Below are 25,469 nucleotides of genomic sequence, written 5' to 3'. Positions count from 1 at the left end.
AGTGAACCTGTTACATTTTTGAATGCTAGGTCCGTATTTCCTCGTCTTTGTTTTTCTACCCTTGGTTGCGGCAAGGCTCATTAAAGTCCATAAACAATGCGAGATGTGCTCTCTAATGAGCAAATGTTTCTGTAAAAGGGCTCTGTCCTTGGGAAGCTGGCCATGTCAGCTAAAACTGTATCCAAACCCAGTCTCATGCATCTCAGGACTAAACAACCAGGCCATTCTCACCAGGCTCGTTTGTGTCCTCGATCTCCTCATTTTCATTGTTCCCTCATTTTCTGTACTCTACTTCCCATGGAAATTATCATTCACTTTACCTCCTGACAGGGAGCAGAGAGTCATTTCAGTTATACTTTGCTCTGTGAAAATCTGACACTGATTAATGAAGATTTGAGATTTCTCTCTCTGCTCTGCTCCTTCAGGGCTGCATCCAAGGAAGTGGGAGTCGACAAAGTCCCAGGAGGTGTCTGTGGCACAGGGTGGCTAACTAAGTGATCTGCTTGGCCGGCTACAGAGCGCAGTGGAGCTGAATGAAACAGCACAGTCAAAAAACAACAGCGGGTTGTGTCAGGCCATAACAGAGAATGCTTTCTTTGAGAGAGAGAAGAAACATTTCAGCAAAACAAACGGTGGAAAATGGGAGCATGATTTGGCATTTTGAGTTGCTCTTTACACGCTGACAATGGGTCAGACACTGATAAGTGATCTACCTATGGCTCACTAGTCACAGTGATTCTGAATAATGATAGCTGCAGCTGTGAAATAAATCATCATTATTCCACAGATACAAAATGATAATGTAACAATTTCCACAAATGAGTGTACAGATAAGCTACGTATGTAATACTGGTGTCTTGTTCAAAGAAAAGTTTGATATTTCACCAACGTGGCAAATGAAACAAATGAAAAGGTTAGAGACTAGAAGTTTAAAGCTCTGCTAGGACCCCCTAGGCTAAAGAGTCCATTAGAGCCATATCATGAAAGTATCACCATTAGTACCCTTAGTACTCTATTAGGTCTACAGCTGTAGAAAGGCTGAAGGATAATTAATGTCAGAAGTGTTCTGTCTCGAACACACTCATGAAATTTCAACCTGTCTGTTAGATGAGATATCTTCAGTGCAAAAATCTGTAGACAAAGCTCAATCTAAAAACTAATGTTTTCCTCATACGGAGGGCATGAATATGCTCTGTAAATATCATGCTAATTTGCAAATTTGAATTGATATATTATATATTATTATTTTGGGTGCTGAAAAAAAAAAAAAAAAAAAACTTCAAAAATCATCCTTTATGGAACAAAATTCTCTGATGACGTCCAAGATACCTAGACATACTGCAAAGGGTTTTGACAGACACAACAAAAGAACATTAACATCCTAGAAAAATGCTACGCTTTGTCTGAGCTAAGCAATAACTTAGTGAACACACACAATTGCACTGCTTGAGAAAAGCAGTAAATCTTGACTGATGTCTACCAACTATTGGCTACAAGCTACCCAAACCCATTAAAACTCCAGCAAGGCAACATCTGGTCACAGATCTTCTTAATATCAGTATGATGGAAACAGAGGCAAGCACATGCTATCTGAATATGTTAATGTAAAACACTGAAGATATGCCTCTTGATAGCCATATTCTAGTTATGGCTCACAATGGAGACATTTCCAAGATGTGAACTTCAAAGAAGATATTATTTTCTTGCTTTGCTGTTAATGCAATCTCTGGAGACATACAATTGTACTTAACACACAGACACGACACAAAACACTATGTTATGTAAATTCTCCAAATGCAATGAAAATTGAGGCAGGAATGGGAAATAAAATGGTTGAAAAAAGGCCATCTTTTGTCCTGAGTCTTAACATCTAATTTTCTTAAAGCGAGCTTTAGCCAATAATGTGTGATTGTGTCATCCATCCCTGATAGAAATCAGGTCAAATGTTCAGATACTAGCCAATGATCTGTGCAAGCCTATCATGAGGCATAACAGTGAAACTGGACAATTTGGCACAGCCCCCGAACGCATTTTATGATGACTGTTTTGAATGTTTTCTGGCAATATTTTCTGAATGATTTATTCCTCCAATATCAGCACTGCAGCATGGTTAGGGATAGGGGACAAAACCTTAAGAGACAGAACATGAGACAGGATCTGGATTGGGACTCCAGCATCTAAGTCTGATCCATGCCCTTACCTGTAATCTCACTATATAGAGCAGGCACTACTTCCTGCATTGGCAGTGAACTTGGCATCTGAATAGCATTTGCAGAATCATCCAATATGAACATAATGTATGTAGGATTTACTGGGATGGGCACCTTAATCTATTCTACATTACTGTATATGTGACAATATTGCATTACTTCTGTCTCACTTACTTCTAGTGTCTCATGATACAAGTCGATCGAAACTGTTCAGAAACTGGCTCGTGAGTATAACACTTGCTTAACAAATTGGTGGCTATTACTATGCCAATGGAGTACCTAATCAACACTGTCCGACAACCTTTGACAGTGCAATTGCATGACATGCCCTGAGATGCTATATTCGATCCGAATGTCCTCTTTGTGTCAAGAGATAACTGTCAAGAGTGTCAAATTGGTGGGCATTAATACACCTATATTTCATCATTTCATTCAAGACATTTACTCTTATTTCTAGAAAACTTCAGAACAAGAGGAATTATGTCTCCCCACTGGCAGATTTTTTTTTCTTAGAAAAATAAGTCCTGAAATCTGTAACCATGGCTTCTTAAGATCAATGCTTTATACAATCTGTGAATCCAATTAATATGTTAAAGTGCTCTACTCAAGACTTTATATTCAATATAGACTGTTGTTGCACATATTCAGAGCCGTGTCATTGAGGTGAGAGTACCACTGAGGCATGCCAAGCACATTTGAGCGGGAGCCTTTAGGCAGCACAGTCTCTGAGGCCTCTGTTGGCTCATGTAAAAAGGCCGAGCCCTCGACCCCTCGTGTTGAATCGTCTGAGCTCGGCCCATCTGGCCGCCTGCTCTGCGAGCCAATATCAATCGTATGCAGCATGACATGCACCCTTTGTTCCAGCAATGTAAACATATTTTATCCTTCTGGTGTTCAGACAGAGAACTGGTCTTCATTTGACATTTACCTCCCAATCTGTCATGAAACATAGATAGAAATGCAGTAAAAATAGTACAACAGCCTCATTAAAAGTCTGAATGGCATATATGGGGAATCAAAACATTTTAGGTGAGATTTTAATCCCGTAACTTAAATATAAATGATCTGATTATTTTAACCTTCAGGCTTCATCAAAGTATACGAAGGCGTGAAAGCATGAAAACACCTTTTTATACATTCTTTGGTCTGTCTTCCTCATTTTAACCATGAGGGGAAAGTTAGATGTGTCTACAGTCTGGTCGCGTGCCTTGGCAGGGGGTGAAAGTAGACGCTGTTGGCATGAAATTAAAAATTTAAAAGACTTTAGAGAGCTTAGTGTGGAGTTTATTGATTGGTTAAAGCTCTTCAAAAGAGCACATTATTGGCCAAAATGCAATGATACCATAAGGTAACAAGTGGAGGCTGCAGATTTGCACTATATTCTAAATCACAAATTCATATGCAAGGGATATACTTTGTGCTGCACGGCTTACTATAAATGCTCAAAATTTCAAACACTGCAAGCGGCCAAATAATATGGAGGAGAAACTACAAAGCAACTGTGCCAAGATAGAAGTGCCAGAAAAACACAAGAGTGTTTCTTTATCACCTGTCAACATTCATGTATCGTCAACAGAACAAATTCTGTCCTCCAACCAGGCCAAAAACTCTCTTGATATCCATTTTCGTGTGCAGGCATAATTTCTGAACTGTCAATAGAGCAAAATAATTACACAGCTACAGAACTTTGCAGTTATGGTGGCTTATTAAAGCAGCAGAGCAGCGCATTATGCAGAAAAGCCTCGCAGATAAAATGAGACAGCTGTCAGTCAGGAGAGCGGCTATTCATTCCAGAGACATAATCAGGCCACCATACACAAGCAGAAATTTCTCCTTACAGCGTTCAGTTTACCAGCAGAACGTTACAGCCTTGTCTTATTTTTAGACATTAATTTGTGAGGAAAAACAAGAAAAAAAAAATGTGTATCACACAGCCTTATCATTCAAGGCAAAGAGCTGTTTTTTCATGATATCTGAGGTTTCATTCAACTTAATTTAGTAACAAGAACAGTAAAGAAAAGATCTAAGAAAAGGAATTCTAAGCAATGTCCTAGATTTGCAATGTGAAGACTGGCCAGCACCTATAGCAACGCAGTCAGAAAATGTTATATTATCATTTTTAAATTAAACCAAGAAATGAATGTCTGAAACACATCTATCCATGTCTAACACTATTACTGGTCTCAGTGAGCTTTATTACATGAAATGGGACTCCAGCGACAGAAAGGGAAACAATGAATCCAGAGGTTGAGGCGCCCTGCCGACCCAGTGGTTCCTCCTTGACGACACTTTCCATTGTGTCCCGCCTCCCTCTCATCCTCCACCCCTCCTCCCGCCTGCCGCCCTCCACCTTTGTCTGCCTCCCTGCCTCACAGTGAGCCACTTCTAGGGCTTTTCTTCAGGAGCGGCTCTTCAACAATGCTGTTAGTGTGAAAGCCTAATAAATTATAGACCTCTCCTGATCTCATCAAATGCAGCATCCCGGCCATAAACACCCTCATAGAGGGGGTTTGAGTTGGGTCAGATCAGGCCTGCTATTCTTTACATTTTCACATAAAACTGAGTGCGCTCTCTTCATTTAAAAAACAAAAGGATTCAAAAGAAACAAGTCAAACCCTTTCTTTATGTGTTGTCATTGTATTTGTCATGCATTTACAGTGTCAGGGTCTTTCATAAAGAGACAACCTTTCAGTGTGTATCCAATTAAAAGGATGGCCCGTAGGGGTCATATGGAGAAAAATAAGCACTTCTTTAACTCATGCTTTTGAAATATGCATCTTGCATTCAGAATAAAAGCATAGAATTACAATTCTGTCAAAAAAAACAAAAAAAAGATGGTTAAGTAACATAATGCATCATTTCATTTTCAAAAAGCTGTTTGATAAATGGCGTCAAAAAATGTTAACAGATTATATTTGACGTGTTGTACCCAATATACTGAAAACAAGCTAGTCACAGTATGTTAGCCATTGTACAATTCTTTTATTGTTAAAGTTATAAATTATGCATTAATAATAAAACAGTGCTTACAGCATATAGGACAGGGTGTGTGCATTTAGTTGGTCTAACTATTAAATGACATTGAATTAACACTATGTAACACCCAACCCCCCTTTTAAAATGAAGTTCAGAGGTCCACAACAAAAGTCTAATCCTTCTCATTAATGCATCTTGACTGTGCTTTCCTCCAAATATTTCTCTTCTCAGTTTATTTATCTGTACACACGGATTGCCAAACTGAGTGCACACCGTATTAATCTGTGCACACAAATTAGTAAATTAATAATGAATCTATTATAACATCCTTGGTGTAGTAATCCTTTCATTTGGTTTACCAATCCATTCGCACAGATCTCTAAATCAATATTTTTTTTACCATATGACACCACACTCTATCAAGAAGTATCTTATATTTTAGTTCCGTTTTTTTGAGTGTTGGATTCTAGATGATCTCAATTTACCAATACAATTTCTATTCCTCATTTGAAAATGTTCAAAATACATTTCCTGAGTATCAGGATCAATTTAAAATCAATACTTATATTACCTTGGTTTAGAGAATAATGTTTTAACCTCCCCACAATATTGCACACAGCTCAATGCATGTTTGGTTCAGACCTCGATTTTTGAGCCACGGTTCGGTTCATGCCACGGTTTTCCTTGTTTTATTTGTTATCTGATATTACATTAAGCGGACACGGCAGAAATCTTACATTACGGAGCGTCAGTGAACGCACCACTGAAAATGTCACTCACTAACGTTAGTTAACGTTGAAATGACTGCGGATGGAGAAAGTCAGCAGAGACACACACAGGGAGAGAGAGATGGAAAGAGGCGGAGCAAGCGGCGTGTTTGCCGTGAGTGACCAGAGGTCCAGGCTAGGTGTGTGTGCTGTGTGTGAGTGGGAAAGAAGATTAAAGTAGGGAAATAAACAAAAAAGGAAAATACCAGAAAACCAGTCAAACAAACGATATAGGCGTACACTGCTACCACCCCACGGGCCGCCGCCACCACCGCCGCAGTTACACCGTCTTAACGAGAGCTCAACAGTCCAGGGAGCGAGTGTGTCACGGTTCTGTCTCTCGGATCCGCGACACGAGACCGTGGACTTTTGTGTCGCGATTTCGGTCTCGGCTTCAGAACCGTTACAGCCCTACCAGACATGTATTAAAACACAATACAACTAGTCTGCATAGTTCCGCATTAAAATCTTCAAAAAGGCATCTACTTCTTCAACCTCAATATTACATTATATATTATATTATTAGAATTTCAGTATCTAGGAATATCCTAATGTGGCTAATTTCTAAAGTTTTGCTGCTGGACACAAGATGTCTCCTACTTCACTGCAGTCCATTCTCAGTGTATGTGTACTGGTGGCTTCATGTTTCTACAGCACACTTGCAGAAGTTGCATACTGCACCAGGTTTGACGTTCAAACTATTTGTGATGTCACAAATCATGCTTGTTGTCGTTAAAAATCAGATTTTCAGAGAGCACAGAGAAACTTTCCGCTTTCAACACATGAATGTGTTTCGTGTCAAACTCAGCACAAACATCATTCTGCACAGGGAAGCTCAAACTGTAGGGACAAGAAGAAAAACTGATTTTTGAATAATGTTTTTTTTATATAACTAATAAAATATGTTCTGAGGTTACAAAGTTGTCAGATTTGGATCAGGAACTCTCATAAGTAAACAAGCCTAAAGCATAAATGAACAATCCTGAGATTCTGACCATTAAAACCTTTAAATCCTCAATACTTTGACACTCAGTGCTGAAGACACATTTTAGCTGATAGTCAAAAAGTTCTGAGGTTTGAGGCGCGGCCCTACAGGTGTTAAATGTATTCAAGTTCCCTTTGTTTCTGTTATGACAACAGCCACTCCCTCTCAGCACCTAGATAATGTTACCCCGCAACCACCTGCTACCAACTCCAACACAAAAACACCATTTATTTTCATCAGTCTGACCTCATCATTGTTCACGTGATTTCCATATGGGCTGCAGCGGCGCGGCTCTGGTTATTTGCAGCTCCCATATTACATTGTGGGCAGGATTTTACCAGTTAATTAGATGATATGTGACACACCGGTTTGATCAAACGGTCCACAAAGTCTGTGCTGCATCCGCTGTCACATCAACACCCTCCTCGATGTCTCGGTGTTTCCTCCTGCTTCCATAGCATTACCTCACAGCAGATTTCACAGCGATATACGGACACATACACTGGGTTATAATTGCTGAGACTGTGCCTTTGCCTTCTTTAAACAGTTCAGTGCAACAAGAAACCAAAGTGTATCATCTCAGTTTGAAGTGATTTTGCTGGGTTTTTTTGCCCCATTTCAGAAAATAGTTCCCCATCACAAGACCAACACTTGGAAACACAAACCCAATATTCTTATGTTTCACCACAAAATGAAAAATGTAATGAAGTTACGATTTAATATGTGTTTTTCTTTTCGAGATGAATTCACTAGTTGGTCTTGAGTCTGTAGTCTGCACAAAGCCATTTGAATGCACAGCAAGGCTTCTTAAAAACACCTCCACAAGTCCTGAATAAAAATTGTGAACTCAGCTTCCACGTTACTTATAGTGGCAACATCTCCATTAAGATTATAGACAAAACCTACAGACACGTTATAAAATATCACAGACAATGCAGTTTGAGTTTGCACCACCTGAGCTTGTGAACAGTATGCAGTGAAATAAGTCATTCTGGACTTTTGCTGGCACGGTCTGAAAACACCACGGAGCCACAGCCTCAAGAATCTGCTCGCTGACAATTGTGCCAATTTAGAGAGTAAACAAGTGCACAGAATACTGCACATGCTGCACATCTCGCCTTGTTCCTATCTCCCACAAGACGCACTTGTTTTCTTTTTTTTTGTTCTTCACACAAAGGCTGAGGCGGCTTGGCACCTGAGGAAGCCAGCCAATCACAGAGGCCCCTGGATGAGCTAACCGCCATTGCTAGGCATTACATCATGATGGTGAGTCACTCCCTGGGATTAAGAGACAGTAAAACACATGCCCATATACGCGATGGCCTTGCCTCTCTATGACAGCTCAGCCGAGGCAAGGTGAGACGATAGATGTCGGATTGTAGGAAACACAGAGGAAGCCTGTTCTGTCTTTGTGCTCATAATGTCCATCAAATAAACACTGTTTGTAACTGAGGCAAGAACAATCCTCAAGTCTCTGAGCTGCGACAACTTCAGCTCAGGTAAACTACGTCAGTGCCAAGACATCCCGGGAAGGGACACTGAAAGGATGCTGAGTTTAAGGTTTAAGGTGGTGCGCCAAATGTACAGCATGCAACACAAAATTCCCCCCTTTCCCGAGGTCTCCTAAACATCCATAAATATCAGTGGTGGGCAGCAAATAGAGAGCACATGTGAGGCGTCTCCCTAAGCTTTTAAATTACTTTATTATTTAGCATCACATTCAAACACATTCTGATGTGAATTAGTATAATTATATTGTATAAATGTATAATTATGCTAATTTCATAAGGATGATGTTGCCACAGTATGAAATTAAATGCAAAATAAGACACCATGTTGTAGTCTCCTGTCCTAATGTGAATTATCCCAGCTTTGCAATATACATTGGCTGCGGTCCATTTGGCAACTTTCATTGCAGCAAGGGCGGGAAAACCCATTTTAATGAAAGGCATGGTGGAGCCCGGCCGATGTGTTGGCTGGAGATACACACATATACGTGGTACATCAGGTAGGGCAACAAGAGATCTAATGGAACTATCAGTCAGACCAAACGTTAACATTGTTTTTAAAACTCAGAGGTGTTGGTAAAGACAGAACAATGTCCATTTAGAGACCGGCTCCATCAACATCCCGAATCAAGCACTCAACAGGCGGGCTGTGTTCTGTGAGCACAAGATGAGGGGAGGCGCACTCTGTGTTTTTTAGTGGATGGAAACTGTTTCTCTTTTTATGTGAAGATGAAATTATGTTATCATTATTATCTTGCAGCTGCTGTTTACATTCCCCCACGTTTGTTTGTTATATTTATTTTATTCTATATGATATCCTAGCATACATTTGATCTTTTTCTCGTGTGTGTGTAGCATGAAGGGCCTGCAATCATTTTGTGTTGCATAATGAGAAATACATTTCCTTGATCCTTGATCAATTACAATTCATGGATGCCAAAGCATGTAAACATATATGCCTGCCAGCCTCCGCTGTTTGCCACGCAGTTGGCCTTCATGTCGCTTTTTGTTTACTGGCTGCACATGCCATCTACTCAGGTCAGTATAATGCAGCAGTCGTGTGCTAAATTTAAATGGTGTGCATTCAACATGCCTGTTGGGTTTTGGAGTGCACTCATTAATTCATCACTTCTATTTATTCTACATCCATCTAATGCAAGCAGAACAAAAACACAGAGATTAATGAGTGATTACCTGGGCAGCCAATCAAAGGCTCAAACAACAAGGAAGGCCATGTTGGCCACACTGATGACACAGTTCGTGATTGCACCGGGACCTCGGGTTAATATGGACATTAAAGCAAATGTTTTTCTGTTAAAAGAAAAGACATAGCGAGTGAAGACAATGGTGTGACTGAACAGGCCCCTCAGAAAAATAATAAGCTTATCAAGCAAAACAAAAAGACATTCAGTGAGAAAAGAAAATGTGTCAGAAACTGAGACACAATCAGAATGAATTGTGTGGAAAAAACATCACTGCATGCATCTGAAATGAGCAATAATTATCCCTGTAGACACCAGGTGTACAAGAAAATGAGCCGCCTCTCCAGGTGGTTTGAAAAAGCAGGATTTCAGAGCAGAAAATCCGCCCCGAATTGAAGACAAATACAGCAGGTGTAATATCAGCGAGGCAGCTGAAATTCAGAAGCAAACTGCCTTAGACTGTCTTACACTTTTATTTCAATGAGTCCCTAAGCTGCAGCACCAGTGAAGTAGCCAAAAAAAAATCTACAGAACTGGCACTCATCTCAGCACTGTGAACATCATGGAGGAGCTGGGGTGACAGTTACTTTTCCCAGCATGTCAGTGTAAATAATGCACACCAACGACGGATAATGAAGTCCAATTAAAGTCACATATTAAGACTGCAGGTGACTGATGGTGACTAAAATTACATTTTCAAAGTAGCCCCACTGAATAATAAACACAAACCACTGGGGATAGTTGCTATATTTCCATCAGTCATCTGTAACTGCTTTCCCAGGTAAACCATGGGTAAGCAGTGACAGGGACTACAGTGCAGGAGAACTGAGGATATCTAATTAGGGTGGGGTTTATACAGGACCCATTTTTCAGTGGCCAGGACATCTTAAGAAGAGACATGAACATGGACAGCATGGCGGCCAAGTGTAGGTGTGTCCAGGCTATAATTGTGGACCCATGGGCCCCAACAGACACTGATACCTGATGGTGGCACTACTGGAAAATGTGTGGATGCAGATGTTGTAGTAGAAGTTGTCCCAGTAAAGTAGCCAGGAAGTGCCAAACCAGGAAGTACATTTCATTTAACTACTGCTTTGCTGGGAAATAGGGCAGTGTGTGCACTGAAAACAATGGGTGTTCTGATGTGTGGTTAAAACGCAGCTGGTATGTGTTGCCCTCTAGTCTTGTTATAATATATTATGCAAATTTAAACAGTCTCTCATACGAAACTGCGAGACCACATATCATTTTACACTACTAGCCATTTAGCTTTCCAGGAATTAACGACTGCAGCCAACCACCATATGTGGTAAGTGTCAAAAAATCGACAGGGTACGCATGACGATATTGATACGGCTGTCTTTTCTCATCACTTAGTTAAACAAAGGGACAATCAACAAACCCTCCTACTCTCTGCACTGGTGACTCATGGAAGAAAGACTGCCGGTAATCCATCATTAAGAACACAAATCATTCTGTGATGACGTGCATATTGTATCTCCGATCAAGGTTACTGCAGCGGTTAGCTCAGCTACAACACCGGTATCATACAGAAACTTTTAGAGCTACGGGTCTACCAGTCGCTGTTTCTGCTACACTGCTGTGGTCAGTCTGTCAATCACTGCCCTTTGCAGGTCTGTGACGCATTTTTCACTTTTGCTGAGAGGGAGGGAGCTAGCAGAACTGAAGGCTGTAGTTTCACTTTTTAAAAAAAGGTATCTATCCACATTAGTCTCATTTGTAAACAGATTTTTGTGACGTGGTTGAAGTGTTCAGTTAAAGAATGTGTAAACATAATTTTTCCACGGAGGATTAACACAACTCATAAGTGTCTTTGACTTTCACACACAGAAATACCATCTGCTCACCAGTGCCAGTCCTGGGGGAAGTAAGTTAGAATGGTGACAGACTATAAATAACACTGGGTCCCATGCCGACAATAAAGAAAACTGGAACATCAATACAAACAGTATCTATTCCAAATAAAATCTGCGCTTGTTGTTCTCCAGGCAGTTCAAAGAGGACAGAGACATCATGCTGGGATTCTGTTACACAGTTAAAGTAGTCCATCGTCACCTTGGGCACCCTCTCCAGACTTGGCAGCCTAACTTAAACAGAGCTCAGGAAAAAAAGAAATTGCAGGGAGCTGCGTGCCAAAGCAGCACACATCATCCGAGAACCTGGTGAGGTTAGGCTAAAAGGACTGTGTAAAGATGCCGAGTGTCACAGCAAACTGTCCATCCACCATCACCTTCCATATTCTACATGCGCAGCGTGGCTATTAGCCTTAAGCCGCCAGCAGCTTCAAAGACTGCTTTGAATCAGAACCACTCCCAGAGACGTTTTACCTTGCTGAATGTGATCTTGGGGCACATTCACATCAAGCACGGTTTATCTGAATCCATTAAAAGCTGATACCAGTTCACCCTGTTGGGATGCCCACGACTTCTTTGAAGAGAACTGAAGAGTTATTTAGTATGAAAAGCTAAAGCGATTGGACCAGGGGAAGCGAGACAATAAGATTTCAGTACATTTGGCGATTTCTACAAAGTCCTGTAAATTTGAACGGTTTAAATTAGCCACATATGCCAGCTTTGTGCTGGTACCACATGTAGTCATCTGGTAGAGGAAAACATCTAAAGGCCAGAAAGTCTAGCTGTGGGGTTGGATGGCTTCAACTTTGGACAATATTCAATGACATCTAGCCACAACAAACAAACAAACAAACAAACTATAACTTATAACTAAAGGAAGGACTCTCTGTCGGCCTGTCTTTATGTGTGTGTGTGTGTGTGTGTGTGTGTGTGTGTGTGTGTGTGTGTGTGTGTGTGTGTGTGTTCTTGGCTTTCCATCATAACCGTTCATCCAATCGTCTTCACACTTGTGTTGTTTGTATTTCTGAGGAACCAAGGAGGTGCTGTATTGATTATTAGTTAATTAATACTGAATGTTCCAAATTGACCAACAACACTCGCTGAACCCATGTGTGTTTTGAATATGACAATTTACTAAAAGGTCAAACTGATACAAGTGGTGGGTTTTTTACTCTAGGTTATATGATCTCGCTGTTCTAGATGTTCAATACTATGTAGACCCCCAATACAGGCCAGAAGTTAATGTTAAACTGTCATATGCAATACAGTGCATTGAAAAGGCACCCTGTGGAAAATGCTTTGAAGAAGAAAGTCTTTGTCATATTCACAGTATATATATATATACACCATTTACATTTGCGGTTCTTACATGTAAATTCCCACTGACAAAAAATACAGTTATCAGTTTTACTTGTTGTTAATTGTTGTAAACAGTTATGCTGTTAGGTCAACACTGTATGTGTGCATATACTGTACAGAGTTTTGCAAAGTAATGCTGTGCTGATAGAAAAAAACCTTCATTCAAGGGTTGCAGGGTTGGGGGAGGGGGCAGACCCCATTCTGTATAACAAACTCATCTACTTTTTTCTGATTTTTTTTTTTTTTTCCCCCCAACATTCAATTCTCCATAGGACGCCTTCATTTCTCACACAATGCAAATCACTCATGGTCCCTATTCATGCACTGATTAATATGCAAAGACAGCCCATCCTCATCTCACAGTCAGCAGAGAAGAAATATAACTGCCAGACAAGTCATTTTGAACTTATGGGTTGGAACTATCTGCACTTTTCGATCCAGTATGAAGAAGCACCATGGGATGACATGAATTTATGGATAATTGATCAAAAACCACTGCCTTAAAGTATGTTTGATTCTCATGTCTAAAAATTGTTTGACCTTTACATGATGAGATCTGAAAACAGCCCTAATGACATCATTAACTGTGACTGTGTTTTTCTGTTCATTTATGCTCCAATTTAATTGTGAAAGTGTAAGATTTTGGGGACTAAAGCAGAAAACAATTATAAAAACACTATTTTGCAATTTGGTGGCGCAGTGGCAAACTGGGGGGTTATGACAAAATAAAAATGTTGCGCTTGTGGTGCCTTAAAGCCTAATTGTTGCAGACAGAGTTTTGTCAAGTTATTTCTTTTCTCTTTCAGTGATTTAAATGTTCATAAATAACACTGTTTCTCCTTTCAGGGGCAGCTGTATCGATCCTGCATAGGGCCCTAAGCAGGCGTGAGCCGGCCCTAGTTTCAGGCGTGGTACTGCAAAACCCCTCATTTAGTTTCTTCCATGATTTAAGTTGAGGAATTTGAGGTACTTTGGTTACCCATCATGTAAACAGTAGAGTGCAATATTTTGGGAAAGACACTAAAAAATTTGTTTCCATCATTGTCATCCAGAACAGTAATAAAAATTTAGAGTTGTAAAGTAATTCATTGTTTTTAAACATTACAAAGGCTAAAATGATAGTGGGAAGAGTAAGTAAAGTACATGGAAAAAGAGCGTAATAATGAATGCACAGTAATGAATGAGGCTAGCGTAAACCGCAGTGTAGAACTCACATCTGGCAAATCAACTAAAGTTGCAATTATGACTCAATGAGATTTTCTGCTGCTGCATTTTGCTTTTATAACTGTACAGTAGCTACACTACACACTATCTGAATATAAGATAACAAAGGGTACAGCTGCAATCGGAGCAGCTCCTGCTCTGATCAACATAAGCTGTAATAAATTGGTACAGAATGTGTACATGTCACTTTGAATGCAGCGTGGATCTTGTTGTGAGTACAGAGCAAAGTTCTGAGATCCAGAATCTAGTTTTATTCAGAGAGCAGACTAAAAAACGCCTTATAATTTTCCCTTGTTTGGCTGCTTTTTCCAGTTCCCCTAAGTCAAAAATAGCCTGTATTATTTTCATAGTGGCTTTGAACTCACCACAGCAGTCAAAGTCCCATATGTTAGTCATTTAGGAATTGTGTATTTTCTCTCCCTCAAATGTTAAGTTAAACTTCTTCTTTTTTAGGAGCAGCCTTATACGCTTGATGCACAAAAACATTGTTTTAGATCCAGGGGCTCATTAAATGAACTTCACAGTTCACTTTGTCTTCAGATTCAAAAGCACATGGGTCTGCTTTGCTCTTGAAGTCGGTATATTGAGTTTCATAGAAACTAAAGAAATGGAATAGCAGGTGCACAGCAGCAACTGGGAAGTTCAGACCAAAAAGAACACAAACGGGTTAGGGGCGAGTCGTTCCAGGTAGTGAACAAATAAAGAAACTCAATTGAGGAAGTCCAGTTTGAGTAATAGGTGCATGAGTTTGACAGTCTGAAGAGGTTTAAAAATACCACGAGGAAGGATTTTACAAGTCTTTAAAGTAATCACGACGACAATAATTGTATCCTCCATCTCGTAAAGCAAACAGTGGAATTATCTCGATCACGTTAATCAATCAGGAACGTACACTTGCACGTATTTGAGTGGCCGACAGCACGCTGCCAGATGACACTGAAGCAAAAGCTGAGCCAAGTCCTCTGTATCAGGACTGAGGAGGCTGAGTGTCTTTCCCCCCTCTCCCCTCAAACGGTGCTAATGTTTGTCTGCACACAGCTGACTGCAAAAGGACATGAAACCAAGTAAAAAAAACTAAAAGCTGGATCAACCTCTCAACACTTAGCAACAGAAAATCACTAGCTTCAGGCCAAAAACCTAAAACCGCAAGCAGACATCAAGTATCACTTATCAGCAACCTTAAAGCCATACTTTCAAACCCCTCAGTAGCAGTAAATCTGAGGTACTCTCATATTCACTCCACAACAGGTGTAACCAACAGTTCTGTTACTCTGATTAGTCTCCATCACCTCGCACTCTTTCAGGTTGGAGAACGCTCGCCGTGCATGTGGCAGAGCACTCCAATAACACCGTGTCAGAACCGGTAATACACACAACCCAGACACAAAGGCCACTGTCTGTGGCCACTTCTAAAAATCATATTCTATTTAATCCGGCCATTATTGAGTCATTCCTTGGAAGGTGGTGTGTCTCCCAGTCCTGCTGTTTGTTAGTAGCCTCAAAATTTAATTATCACTGAACTGGAACAGGGACTGGAAATCAATAAATGTAATTAAATTGCTCAGCTTTCAATCTGTGTGATACTGTCATTACCCTTTTAATATACTGCGGGCCTATCAAATAATATGATCAATTTCTTAGAATTTCTTCCCCTGTTGCAATAGGGCAGAGCTAAGGCACAGTTGTCTAATTATCTCCCTGCTTGCTTCCTTTTCACTTTCCCTCCCATATGAGGTGCGGTGAATTGCGGAGGCGACAGAATATTTCAGCAGGATCATGAATCATATAGAAAAGGATACACACTTATCCTGACTGTCCCTGGTACCACACCGCCCTCTACGCCACTACCAGTGACAGGCTGACACAGTGTCTGGGTGTAAATGGTGGTAAAGGAACACTGGGCTTTGAAATGCCTCAAGAATATTCTCTAATAAACTTAAAGTGTTTGTTTCATTCATTTCCATTAGTGGTGCAATGAGTTCGGTTGTGTCTATACAGGTTTGCAAATGCTGTCAACTCACGCATGCGAGCTGACACATGAGCACATAACCCATTAGATCCTGGCGAATGTATCGGCCCGGCCAACAGTATGGCCCAATTTCAGCTCATCACACATATATTTAATAGTGTGTCCACCAGAGGGGACTGATAGCTTTATTATTTTAACTTTAACATGACAAGCTCAGTACACATCTCGGTCACAATTACGTAATAAAAAAAATGGGAAGTGTTAAATACACTGTTTGTGTGTCCATGTCATGTCGATGGCTGATAAATCATTATTACGTTTTAAACTCTCAAATATTGATAAACCTCATTATTCCTGTATGGGCTTTTTTTTCTGACAGAAGTTAGACTGTAGGCAAAAGCAGAAGTGCAGACCTGTGGAATTCAGAGGAAGAATGGCGAAGTCAAAACCTGAGGTCAGACTCCTCCTCGGAGAATATCTAATGGATGACATTATTATCAAATCAAACTATTGTTCCCCTCTCCAAGGACCCCTGAGGGTCCTCGAACTCCACTTGGAGCTCACAGTTGCAGTCTACAGAAAGAAGGGGGCAGATGCAGGGAGGGAAGGAGGATGTGAGGAGGTGGGGGTTTAATGGGGGGGGCAGGGGGGGTCCCCTCCCGCCCTATATAACCATGGGAGCTCTGGGATTGGATCCCATTGTATACGTTGAATGACTATTCAGTAGTCCTCAATGGATGTCGAACCCCCCCCCCCCCCCCCCCCCAACCAACCAAATAAAAAAAGAAACCTCCGATCACCTCACCCTGGGCCTGTGTCAACATCATTTTGCGCCTAAAAACGCACCGCGATAATAAGTTGGAAACTCCAGTGTGCTATTCGGCCAGAGAGGAAAACAAAGGAAACAGAGCTTATGCCACGTAAATAAGGTCAGAGGCTGATAACCTATATGATCACACTCGTGTTAAACTAAAATCCCACAGTGACACATCCGCGCAGAATACCGTTCGCGTGCCAAATCCGATGATGGCCAGAGCCCGAAAACTGCACGCGCCTAATCCACCCAGAAAGAGTTTAAGCGCGTGCTAATGAGCCACAAAATCTGAATTTCATCTTGATAAAAAAAAAAAAAGTCCTATAAACCTGTTTACAGTACTGGACCGAAACAAAGCATCCTCGCGCAGAGCGAGCGACGCTCCTCGCGCTCCATCCTCCCGGTGCGTCACAGCTGTCCCAGCTCCGCGAGGGAGCCGAGCTGGACCTGTGCACGAGAGCATACGGCGGTAACGTTAGCTTTATGTGCTGTTTGGAACAGAACACGGTTGTTTACAAGCAGCCACGGGGAGTATAAGCAGTAGCTGCTCGCCTCAGGGGACCGCAAACGCGTCCCTGCATCCCCGGTCCTAATCTCCGCCAGCATCCACTAACCTTTACCCACAGCAATCCACTCACGAGCCTAACTCGGATTTAAAAAAAAAAAAAAAACACAGCACGTGTGCGTAGTTTTCCGCCAAATGACAGGGAGCTACAGTGTGCCCTAACTCAGGGACAGTGAGCCAACCGGACCGGGGGCTGAGGGCTCCTCTGTAATGCGCGGAGACATTCAAAATGCACGGAGGCGAGCGGCTGCTGATGCGAAACTAGAAACAGAACACCTCGAAACTGGAATTAAAGGTTGGCATTTCACGCTCAAGGAGAGGCAAAACTCTCACTTCTAACAAAAAAAAACAACTTTTGCTGCATTCGTGGTGAATTTCGCCGAGCACCAGCTCCAACCGACCGCCGCTGTCCGGAGTCAGTGACAAGGATGCCGCCGGCGGGACCAGAGGATGCTGCTCCACAATCAACACAGCTCGGCCTTCATTCCACAGCTTTTGCTCCGGCCACAGCCTCACAATTCATCCCCACACAACCTGATGGTGAAAACAAATAACTCCGCTTCTTACCTGCACAGCCAATGAATAGCAATCCCCAGATGAGGTCCCTTATTTGAAGCATTGTAATGTGTCACAGATATTCTCCTTGAAGAGCAGACGCACTTTAGAGAAGCGAGGTGTCTCTACTGAAAGGGGGGCGGGGGGCGAGGGGGTAAACAGATATCAGCCTTTCCAGGGATAACAACTGCTACCGGACGGAATTTTGGTCCTTGTCGCTACCCGTGTTCGCGGCACAATGAGTGACAAGCTGCAGCCGTAGCACGCACTCGCGCACACACATGCACTCGGAAGATAGCAACACGAATTACTCCGCCCGGTAGGCTATACCCACAAACACAGGCAGAGACACACACACACAGGCAGAGACACACACACACACACACACACACACACACACACACACACACACACACACTCCGAGGGGCGGGCTGAGGTGAATGCAGTAACAAAGTAGTGCGCGGAGCTGCCAGTGTAGACACCAGATGGTCACCAGAGGCTCTAATTCGGATTACTGGGTTTACGAACTAGTTTAGAAACACAGAGTTAGACACTTATTCTAAACCGGGGACTAATTAAACGCATGATTCCGATTAAATAAGAACAATGTGAATAAACAATATTTTATTATTTCTGACAGTACAGACATCACAAAATCTCTTGATCGAAACTAGATTGTTTTATTTTATCTAAATGTCATATTTGCAAAATGTATTTGGGGAAATTAACATTTCAGTTTTTGAGCTCATTATTTCAAAATTATTTCAGTTTCCTGAAAATAACTTTAATTTTGTGGCACTAGAGTGTGCTGAGACTTATTTTAGTTAGTTACAGCAGTTGATTTCCACAGGAAAGAACTGCTTTATGTAAAATTGCTGAAGAAGCTGCAAACACTGACATATTAATCACTTTGTAAAGTTAATATTGCAAACCTGTTAGCAAAGAGTGGTTTATATGAACATCCAGCCAAAATGTAGCAACATTTGCATTCTTTTGAGGTTGTGTTTGTGTCCACCTGATCAATGTTTGACTCCATATTCACTCTGATTTTAGGTCTGTTTTGGGGATATAGTGAGTTTATTAGAGCTTTTTTTCACTGAAAACGCTGCCTGCTGCTGGAAATGAAGAGTCAAAACAATCTTTCAAGTAATTCTTTTTGTATGCTCCTTCTATTTAAAAAGGTCCAGTGTGAAAGATTTAGGGGAGCTCTGTTGGCAGAAATGGAATAAAATATTCATAGGTATGTTTTCATTTGTGTATAATCACCTGAAAATAAGAATTGTTGTGTTTTCGCTACCTTAGAATGATCTGTTTTCATCTACAGGGTCCTCCATGTAGACCGCCATGTTTCTGCATATCAGACAAACAAATAAAGGAACTTTTGTGTTTTTTGTCTTTTTGCATAGTTTCTCCTACATGCTTGAAATGCTGAGCTGTATCTGCAACTTCACCACTAGATGCCACTGAATCCTACACACTGGTCCTTTAATGTGTGTGTGTGTGTGTGTGTGTGTGTGTGTGTGTGTGTGTGTGCAAACTGCTCCTCTTCTGCTAACTAGCCAAGATTTCCAATCACGTACCTACTGCCAACAGTCAACTTCCTGAAAAACTAAATCAGAAAATATCCTCACAATGTATTTGCAATCTGCAAACAATGCACCACGGAATTATTAAATGAAAGAAGTGTGATGTGCGCTGATGGTAAAGTTAATGGCAGTCAACCTGAGACAAGTATCATACATGTTAGCAGCTTAAAGTACTTCACAAGTAGACACACACTAACTTGCTCTCCTCTCGGTGTGTGAAGAAGCCAATCAATTTGTCAATTAGTCAAGACTAATCAAGCCTCATATTAGCTTCTGCTGAACTGCTTTCAGTGTGATAGGTATACATTCAGTATGATAAGGCGGAGTAATTACATTGACCTAACTTGCTATAAAAAGAGCTGTATAAAGTATAAAGATCTACTTCACTTGTAGCAAAAGCAGCATCACATTTAGCTTTTTTCCTATACTAAATAAAAATATTTGCATTTACCAACCTGGGTCACAGCTCTGCTGCCTGCTGTCCACCGTTTGGTTTAGGGATCCTCTGAGGTGAGGGTTGTTGCTAGGGGAATGGAAATGTGTAAAAGTCTTTTAGAGACCATGAGCATCACATTTTTTTCTTTCCATTTCGCATAAAACTCATTATTTTTACCTTTCCATGTGAGTAGTATGTCAAATGATGAATGCAGACACATCTGTGTGTTATTCGTCACCTGTCCACCAGGTGCCCTCATTGTGGTCCTCTGCCCTGCATACCTGTGGCTCATTCCCTCATCAGACCTCCTGGCTGCCTGTCTCGCCATCTGCACCTCATTAACTCCTTATCAGGGCTGCTAGATAGGAAGCTATTGAAGACGAAACCGCTGGGAAAAGTTACATGCTTGCTCATTTCAGCATGATTTGCTCTATCATCAGAAGCTGGTAGTATATTTGACTGTTTATTGATATTGCAGGTACAGATATCGGGACTGTGTGGAGGTGTCACAATTGAAAATGTGACAGCATATATACAGAAATGCAAAAACAAACTTTTTTCACCCCCCACCCCCCACCCCTGGGGACAAGCAGAAAAAAAAGAGGAAATGAATAGATCTTGTATAAATGACAAGAGCAATCAAAACAGACAAACGAAAAAACAAAACAGACGGCAACAAAAAAAACAAAAAAACAAAACAAAGACAAGACGTACGGTGTGAGATAACAAACGTGGCTTTCAGTAATATACATACATAACATATAGCTGACCTATAGGACAAACCCTCATGTTTGTTCGAGCAGATATGTAATGAAAGGTTGCCATATCCTGCTGAAATTATCATTAGGACGTCGTAAAGCCAGTCTAATCTTTTCTAGCTTCAGGAGTTGTAGTGTATCTCTAACCAAATGTTTGTAGGAGGGCGGGGTAGCCTGCTTCCAATTAAGTAAAATTATTCTTCTCACCATGAGGGTGACAAAAGCAATGCGATCGGATTGTGCCTTAGCAAGATGATCACCCTCACATTGAATACCAAATATGGCCGTGAGAGGGTCCGGGTTTATTGGTCTTTTAAATATATTGGATAGGGCATCGAATATAGAAGACCAGTAACCTGAAAGTCTCGGACAAGACCAGAATGTATGAGCTAACGTTGCGGGTGAAAGATTGCATCTATTACACAAATTATCCAATGCTGGGTATATCTTTGCGAGTCTGGCTTTAGACAAGTGCAGTCTGTGTGCAACTTTGAATTGAAGTAGGCCATGTCTGGCACAAATTGATGAGGAGTGTATTCTTGAAAATATGTCTGACCATTCAGTAATTTATAATTCAGATCAGCCTGCCATGCGTCTCTCAATGCATCAAGAGATGCCAACTGTAGGGATGAGAGTTTCATATAAATAGCGGATATTATGCCTTTGTTAGATGGAGCTGTTGGAAACAACGTATCCATGGGCTGTTGTTCAGGGATTGCAGGATATGATCGTGTTTGGTTACGCATCCAATCCCGGACCTGTAGAAATCTTAAAAAAATGTGATTTTGGTAAATCAAATTTAGCTCTGAGCTGGTCAAATGAGGCAAAAGTAGTGGAGGTGTAATTTTAAATTCTATTAAGCATTTCAGAGCAGGGGTAAAATTTTCTACAGCATGTTAATTTATATCTAAAATCTTAAACTAAAATCACCATTTTGACCGACTCTAAACTACAGCTAAGTTAACTTTGAAATGAGATAATGTTACTGTAGCTAATGTGATGTAGCAAGCAGCAATGGGTTAAACTGAATAAACCAGTTTAACTTGACCCACCCTAAACTACAACTAGGCTAACTGTCAAATGCTAAGTGACAACACAGAAGCTTCATGGATTGGTTTTTAGTTTTAACAAATTCTACATTTGTTTCTAGTCTCTGGTAATCCCCAGACCCAAATCCATTTACCAAAGTTTAAAGTAAAGTTCTTCACTTGTAAGCTTAGCATTGGGTTAGCAGCACTTTAGGGTGAGGTTTTATCGAAAACGTACTCGCCCTCTCGAACAGCTCGAAGGGACTGTAATGCATTTTATTTAGACGGTTGTATTTAGCTTAATCAACCAGTTCGGTGTTGTGTCTTTTTACACGCCCAGCAGACATGGGGCAACATTAGCATTTGTGTGAAGTCGTGTTTCTGGCCACCTGACGAAGTCCAATAATCACTACCCTTTAATGTCTGTTTGTGTCCACCACCCTCTGGGTCTTTAGCTAAATGCTTCACTATGTTCACTTCACTAACTTAGTCTGTCAGCTGTTTGGTTTCAGCCCAATAATGCACTATGGTTTTATCAGAGCTTTTTTGCTGCTGCTGTGGGAAATGGGGTTGTTAATAAAAGAAAGAAAAAAGAAAGGAGCAGTTCATAATCCCTCCCAGACATAAAAAAATACTCTGTCCGATATGGTTTTTCCACAAGAAGTTCCATTACCTTGTTAAAAATGTCCTCAAATTACATCAGCTCTTTTTCCGTAAATGAAAAATCCAGATTCCATAAATATGATCATTTTCATTTCAAAACTGACTGAACATAAGACATCTCTACTTCACTAGAAAGTTAATTTTCTGTTAATGAGCACTAGAGACTAGAATTTTAGTGCAAGTTCCCTACCGGGTCACGATTGGCTTCCAAACTAATTGTGATGACACAAAATCATTGGTACGTGTCTTAAACTCATATTTTAAGAGAGCACAGATAACTTTCCCCACTTCAGCAGGTGAACTTGAAAGCAGCCTTCTCATACATTATTCTGCACAGTGAAGGTCAAACATCCTAGTGAAGTAACAATAAGCAAAACACATTTTTGAGAGTGGGAGAGTGTTATGAGTCCTTGGGAGACAGAATCACAATTATAATAACTATATCTTCAATGTTAAACTATAACCCTTTAAACAACCACAAGAAAATACAAGGATCACTGCCCTACCTTGCAAAAAGGAAACCTGTCAGAGTTTCTTGTATATAGAACATTTCAACTGATGATGTTGTTAATGTTATTCAGTCTGGGGTCTAAAACTGAACCAGATCCTTGAAGAAACCAGTCTCATCATATGGGCTTGAAGAAAGGCTTAAATCCACAGCCTAATTAGTGCACTTCCTCTAAAAATAGGACATCATCTGCATTGTGATACCAAAGTCTCCTTGAACTAAAAAGTGCACAGTTTATCTCTGCTTTCCCTCAAAGCAGACTAAAAACAGAGCTGTGGATTCCACAGATCATTATTTGCATTAAGTCTGTGAACATCAAAGATGACTAATACAGGAAGGAATCATTTAAACAGTTAAAGCAATCTTAAATAAAATGGGACATTATAGCCGAGCCAGTCAAGACTTTTTGGAGCAGAATCAAACCCCTTCCCCATCATATGTCTTTCTGGATCTCTTTATACTCTGTCATTGAATTGACAGATGCTAGTGGCTGTGCAGTGAAGCAACTAAAAACAGCAATTAGCCTGGCATTGACCTTTCAGTTCATTTTCAATTTCCAAGGGGCGTTATCAAGGGGTGTAGACCAAAATGCCTTTGGATGCAGTTGGATACACTTACAGTCAGAGCAAAACGACGTGTTGTGCAGCGTAGTTGGTTAATTAAAATGATCAAATCTTGTTGGAAGTATGGCAACGCGTCTCTCTTATCTTACTCTTTTAGAAAAAATATTTCGTAATACTGACATGATCCACAGAAACAGTTAACCTTGGTTGTGTACAAAAATGCCTCAACAGCAAATAAGGTTGTGCTCTTCTGTACAGTCATCTTATAAAACCTGTCACATATTAGATAAACGGTTGTGATTGGGATCCAAGACTAGGGGGAAATCTGTGTAATTGTAACAGCGACCAGGCACATCTGGCAGAGCAAATAAAACATGAGCTTGCAGACTAGCAAGGAATGACAATCTAAGGGTTCAAAGATCTGAACAGACAACCAAGGGATTGTCCATTATCCAGGAATGAGCCAAACCTAAGTGTGCTATAAAGCTAATAACTACAATCTCTACACAACTACAATATCTGCTCAACAGGACATATGTGGAGTAAAGCCAAGACTGTGGTGTTGTCATGTAGCCTTAGCAAAAATAGGAAGAGGCAAAACAGTGACCTTTGACGAATGCCAGCAAAAAGAAAGTTCCAGAAGATCAGAAGGGAGGGGGGGAAAATCCAGTACACCAAAAGAAATAAATAGTTTGGGTGTTGGCAATAACTTTGAGTTTGAGGGAACATGACTGTTTTGACATGTGGTTCAACACTCTGGTCACAATTAAAAAGTAACACCAAGATTTCTGGCAGCCAGAGGGGTGCCAAGAATACTCCCTGTAACTCTTGTAAAGTTTGTAAAGTCCAAGAATCAAATTTCATATTTTAGCTGTTTGAGGTAGAGACAGATATAGAGCAAATATAATAGTACCTTTAAATGTAAAAATGTGAATTACTTTGTAGTTTTTTTTTTCCAATTGGCAGCAAAATACAGCACAGAAATTCTTCAAGACCTTTTGTGCATATTGAAAGGAACTTGGTTTAGAAGCAAATGTACTAAAAACTACATATTTGAGCCAGCTGAACCGAAAAATACAGTGGAACATCTTTGCCACATTTCACATTTAACCAAACAAGAAACCAAATGGAAAGCTTCTTTGAACTGAATGTGCACAAGTATCAACGCATAACAACGTCATGAATGAATGCGTATGCATTTGAAGCAGAAACAAGAGTTATTAATGATGCTGACAAGTTGTTTAAGGTTACACGTCAGCCCCCAAATTACAGCTATAACAGTAAAATACGTGTACAGAACAGAATCACTGGCATTTTACTTTTTGCATTAGAAAAAAAAAAACATTGCTGGACTGCAAAGCCTCTTTACCACTTTACCAGCCAGTTTGGTTTCCAGTTCTGGCTAAATTCACATCGGACACAAATATTGTTTTCTTTGTCAGGTCTATGGAACTTTAATGATGAAAAATCTAAATCCAAATGCACCTGCTTAACTTCTAATAGTCCTTGCACCTTTGCTCTGCACCAACTAGCCTAATGAGTGTGACTGTGACGCCCAGGTAAACTTTACTAAGACTACAACTTCAGTAACCCAGCGTCTGAACCAGGAGATAAAATACAATACAATTTATTTAAAGACACAAAATGCAAGCAATTAACAGTAACTGATGCCATTTCTAAGAACTGATGGCAAGACCGGCAACATAATATAATATAATGTAATTTAAGATCTAGTATATGTACTATAACTAATAACCTAATTACATGTGTGCAGCATTTGTCCAGTACAGCAGAACAATAAAGAACATGGTCTGAACATTTAAATGCGCTTATAAGGAAGTTGTATTTTGAAAGGACTGTGACTTCACATTGATTTGTAGAGGCAGAGGTACATCATTGCCTCACAGTTATGTCAATTT

The 25,469-nt window shown here is 40.6% G+C and overlaps 1 protein-coding gene and 1 long non-coding RNA gene across 14 annotated transcripts in view; one reads left to right on the top strand and one right to left on the bottom strand.

The window, feature by feature from the left end:
* The window catches only part of ncam1a (neural cell adhesion molecule 1a), a 272,082-nt gene extending 253,751 nt beyond the window's left edge, over nt 1-18,331 (bottom strand). For 2 of the 13 annotated variants that reach the window (XM_051402011.1, XM_051402013.1), the window contains exon 1: nt 18,021-18,331. In XM_051402011.1, the coding sequence (XP_051257971.1) occupies nt 18,021-18,072 (52 nt within the window). In that variant the 5' untranslated portion in view covers nt 18,073-18,331. The remainder of the gene's footprint in view (nt 1-18,020) is intronic. The other 11 variants (XM_051402018.1, XM_051402014.1, XM_051402017.1 and 8 more) reach the window with 10 other exon arrangements.
* LOC127364455 (uncharacterized) lies at nt 16,876-19,399 on the top strand. The gene is made up of 2 exons (XR_007885028.1): nt 16,876-17,993; nt 19,190-19,399. It is a non-coding gene; the product is annotated as an uncharacterized LOC127364455 (long non-coding RNA).
* Nucleotides 19,400-25,469: the final 6,070 nt, after the last annotated feature.

The sequence above is a fragment of the Dicentrarchus labrax genome, unplaced genomic scaffold (genome assembly GCF_905237075.1).
Source record: "Dicentrarchus labrax unplaced genomic scaffold, dlabrax2021, whole genome shotgun sequence".
In the NCBI taxonomy this organism is placed as follows: domain Eukaryota; kingdom Metazoa; phylum Chordata; class Actinopteri; family Moronidae; genus Dicentrarchus; species Dicentrarchus labrax.
This window is presented reverse-complemented; position numbering and strand designations above follow the sequence as displayed.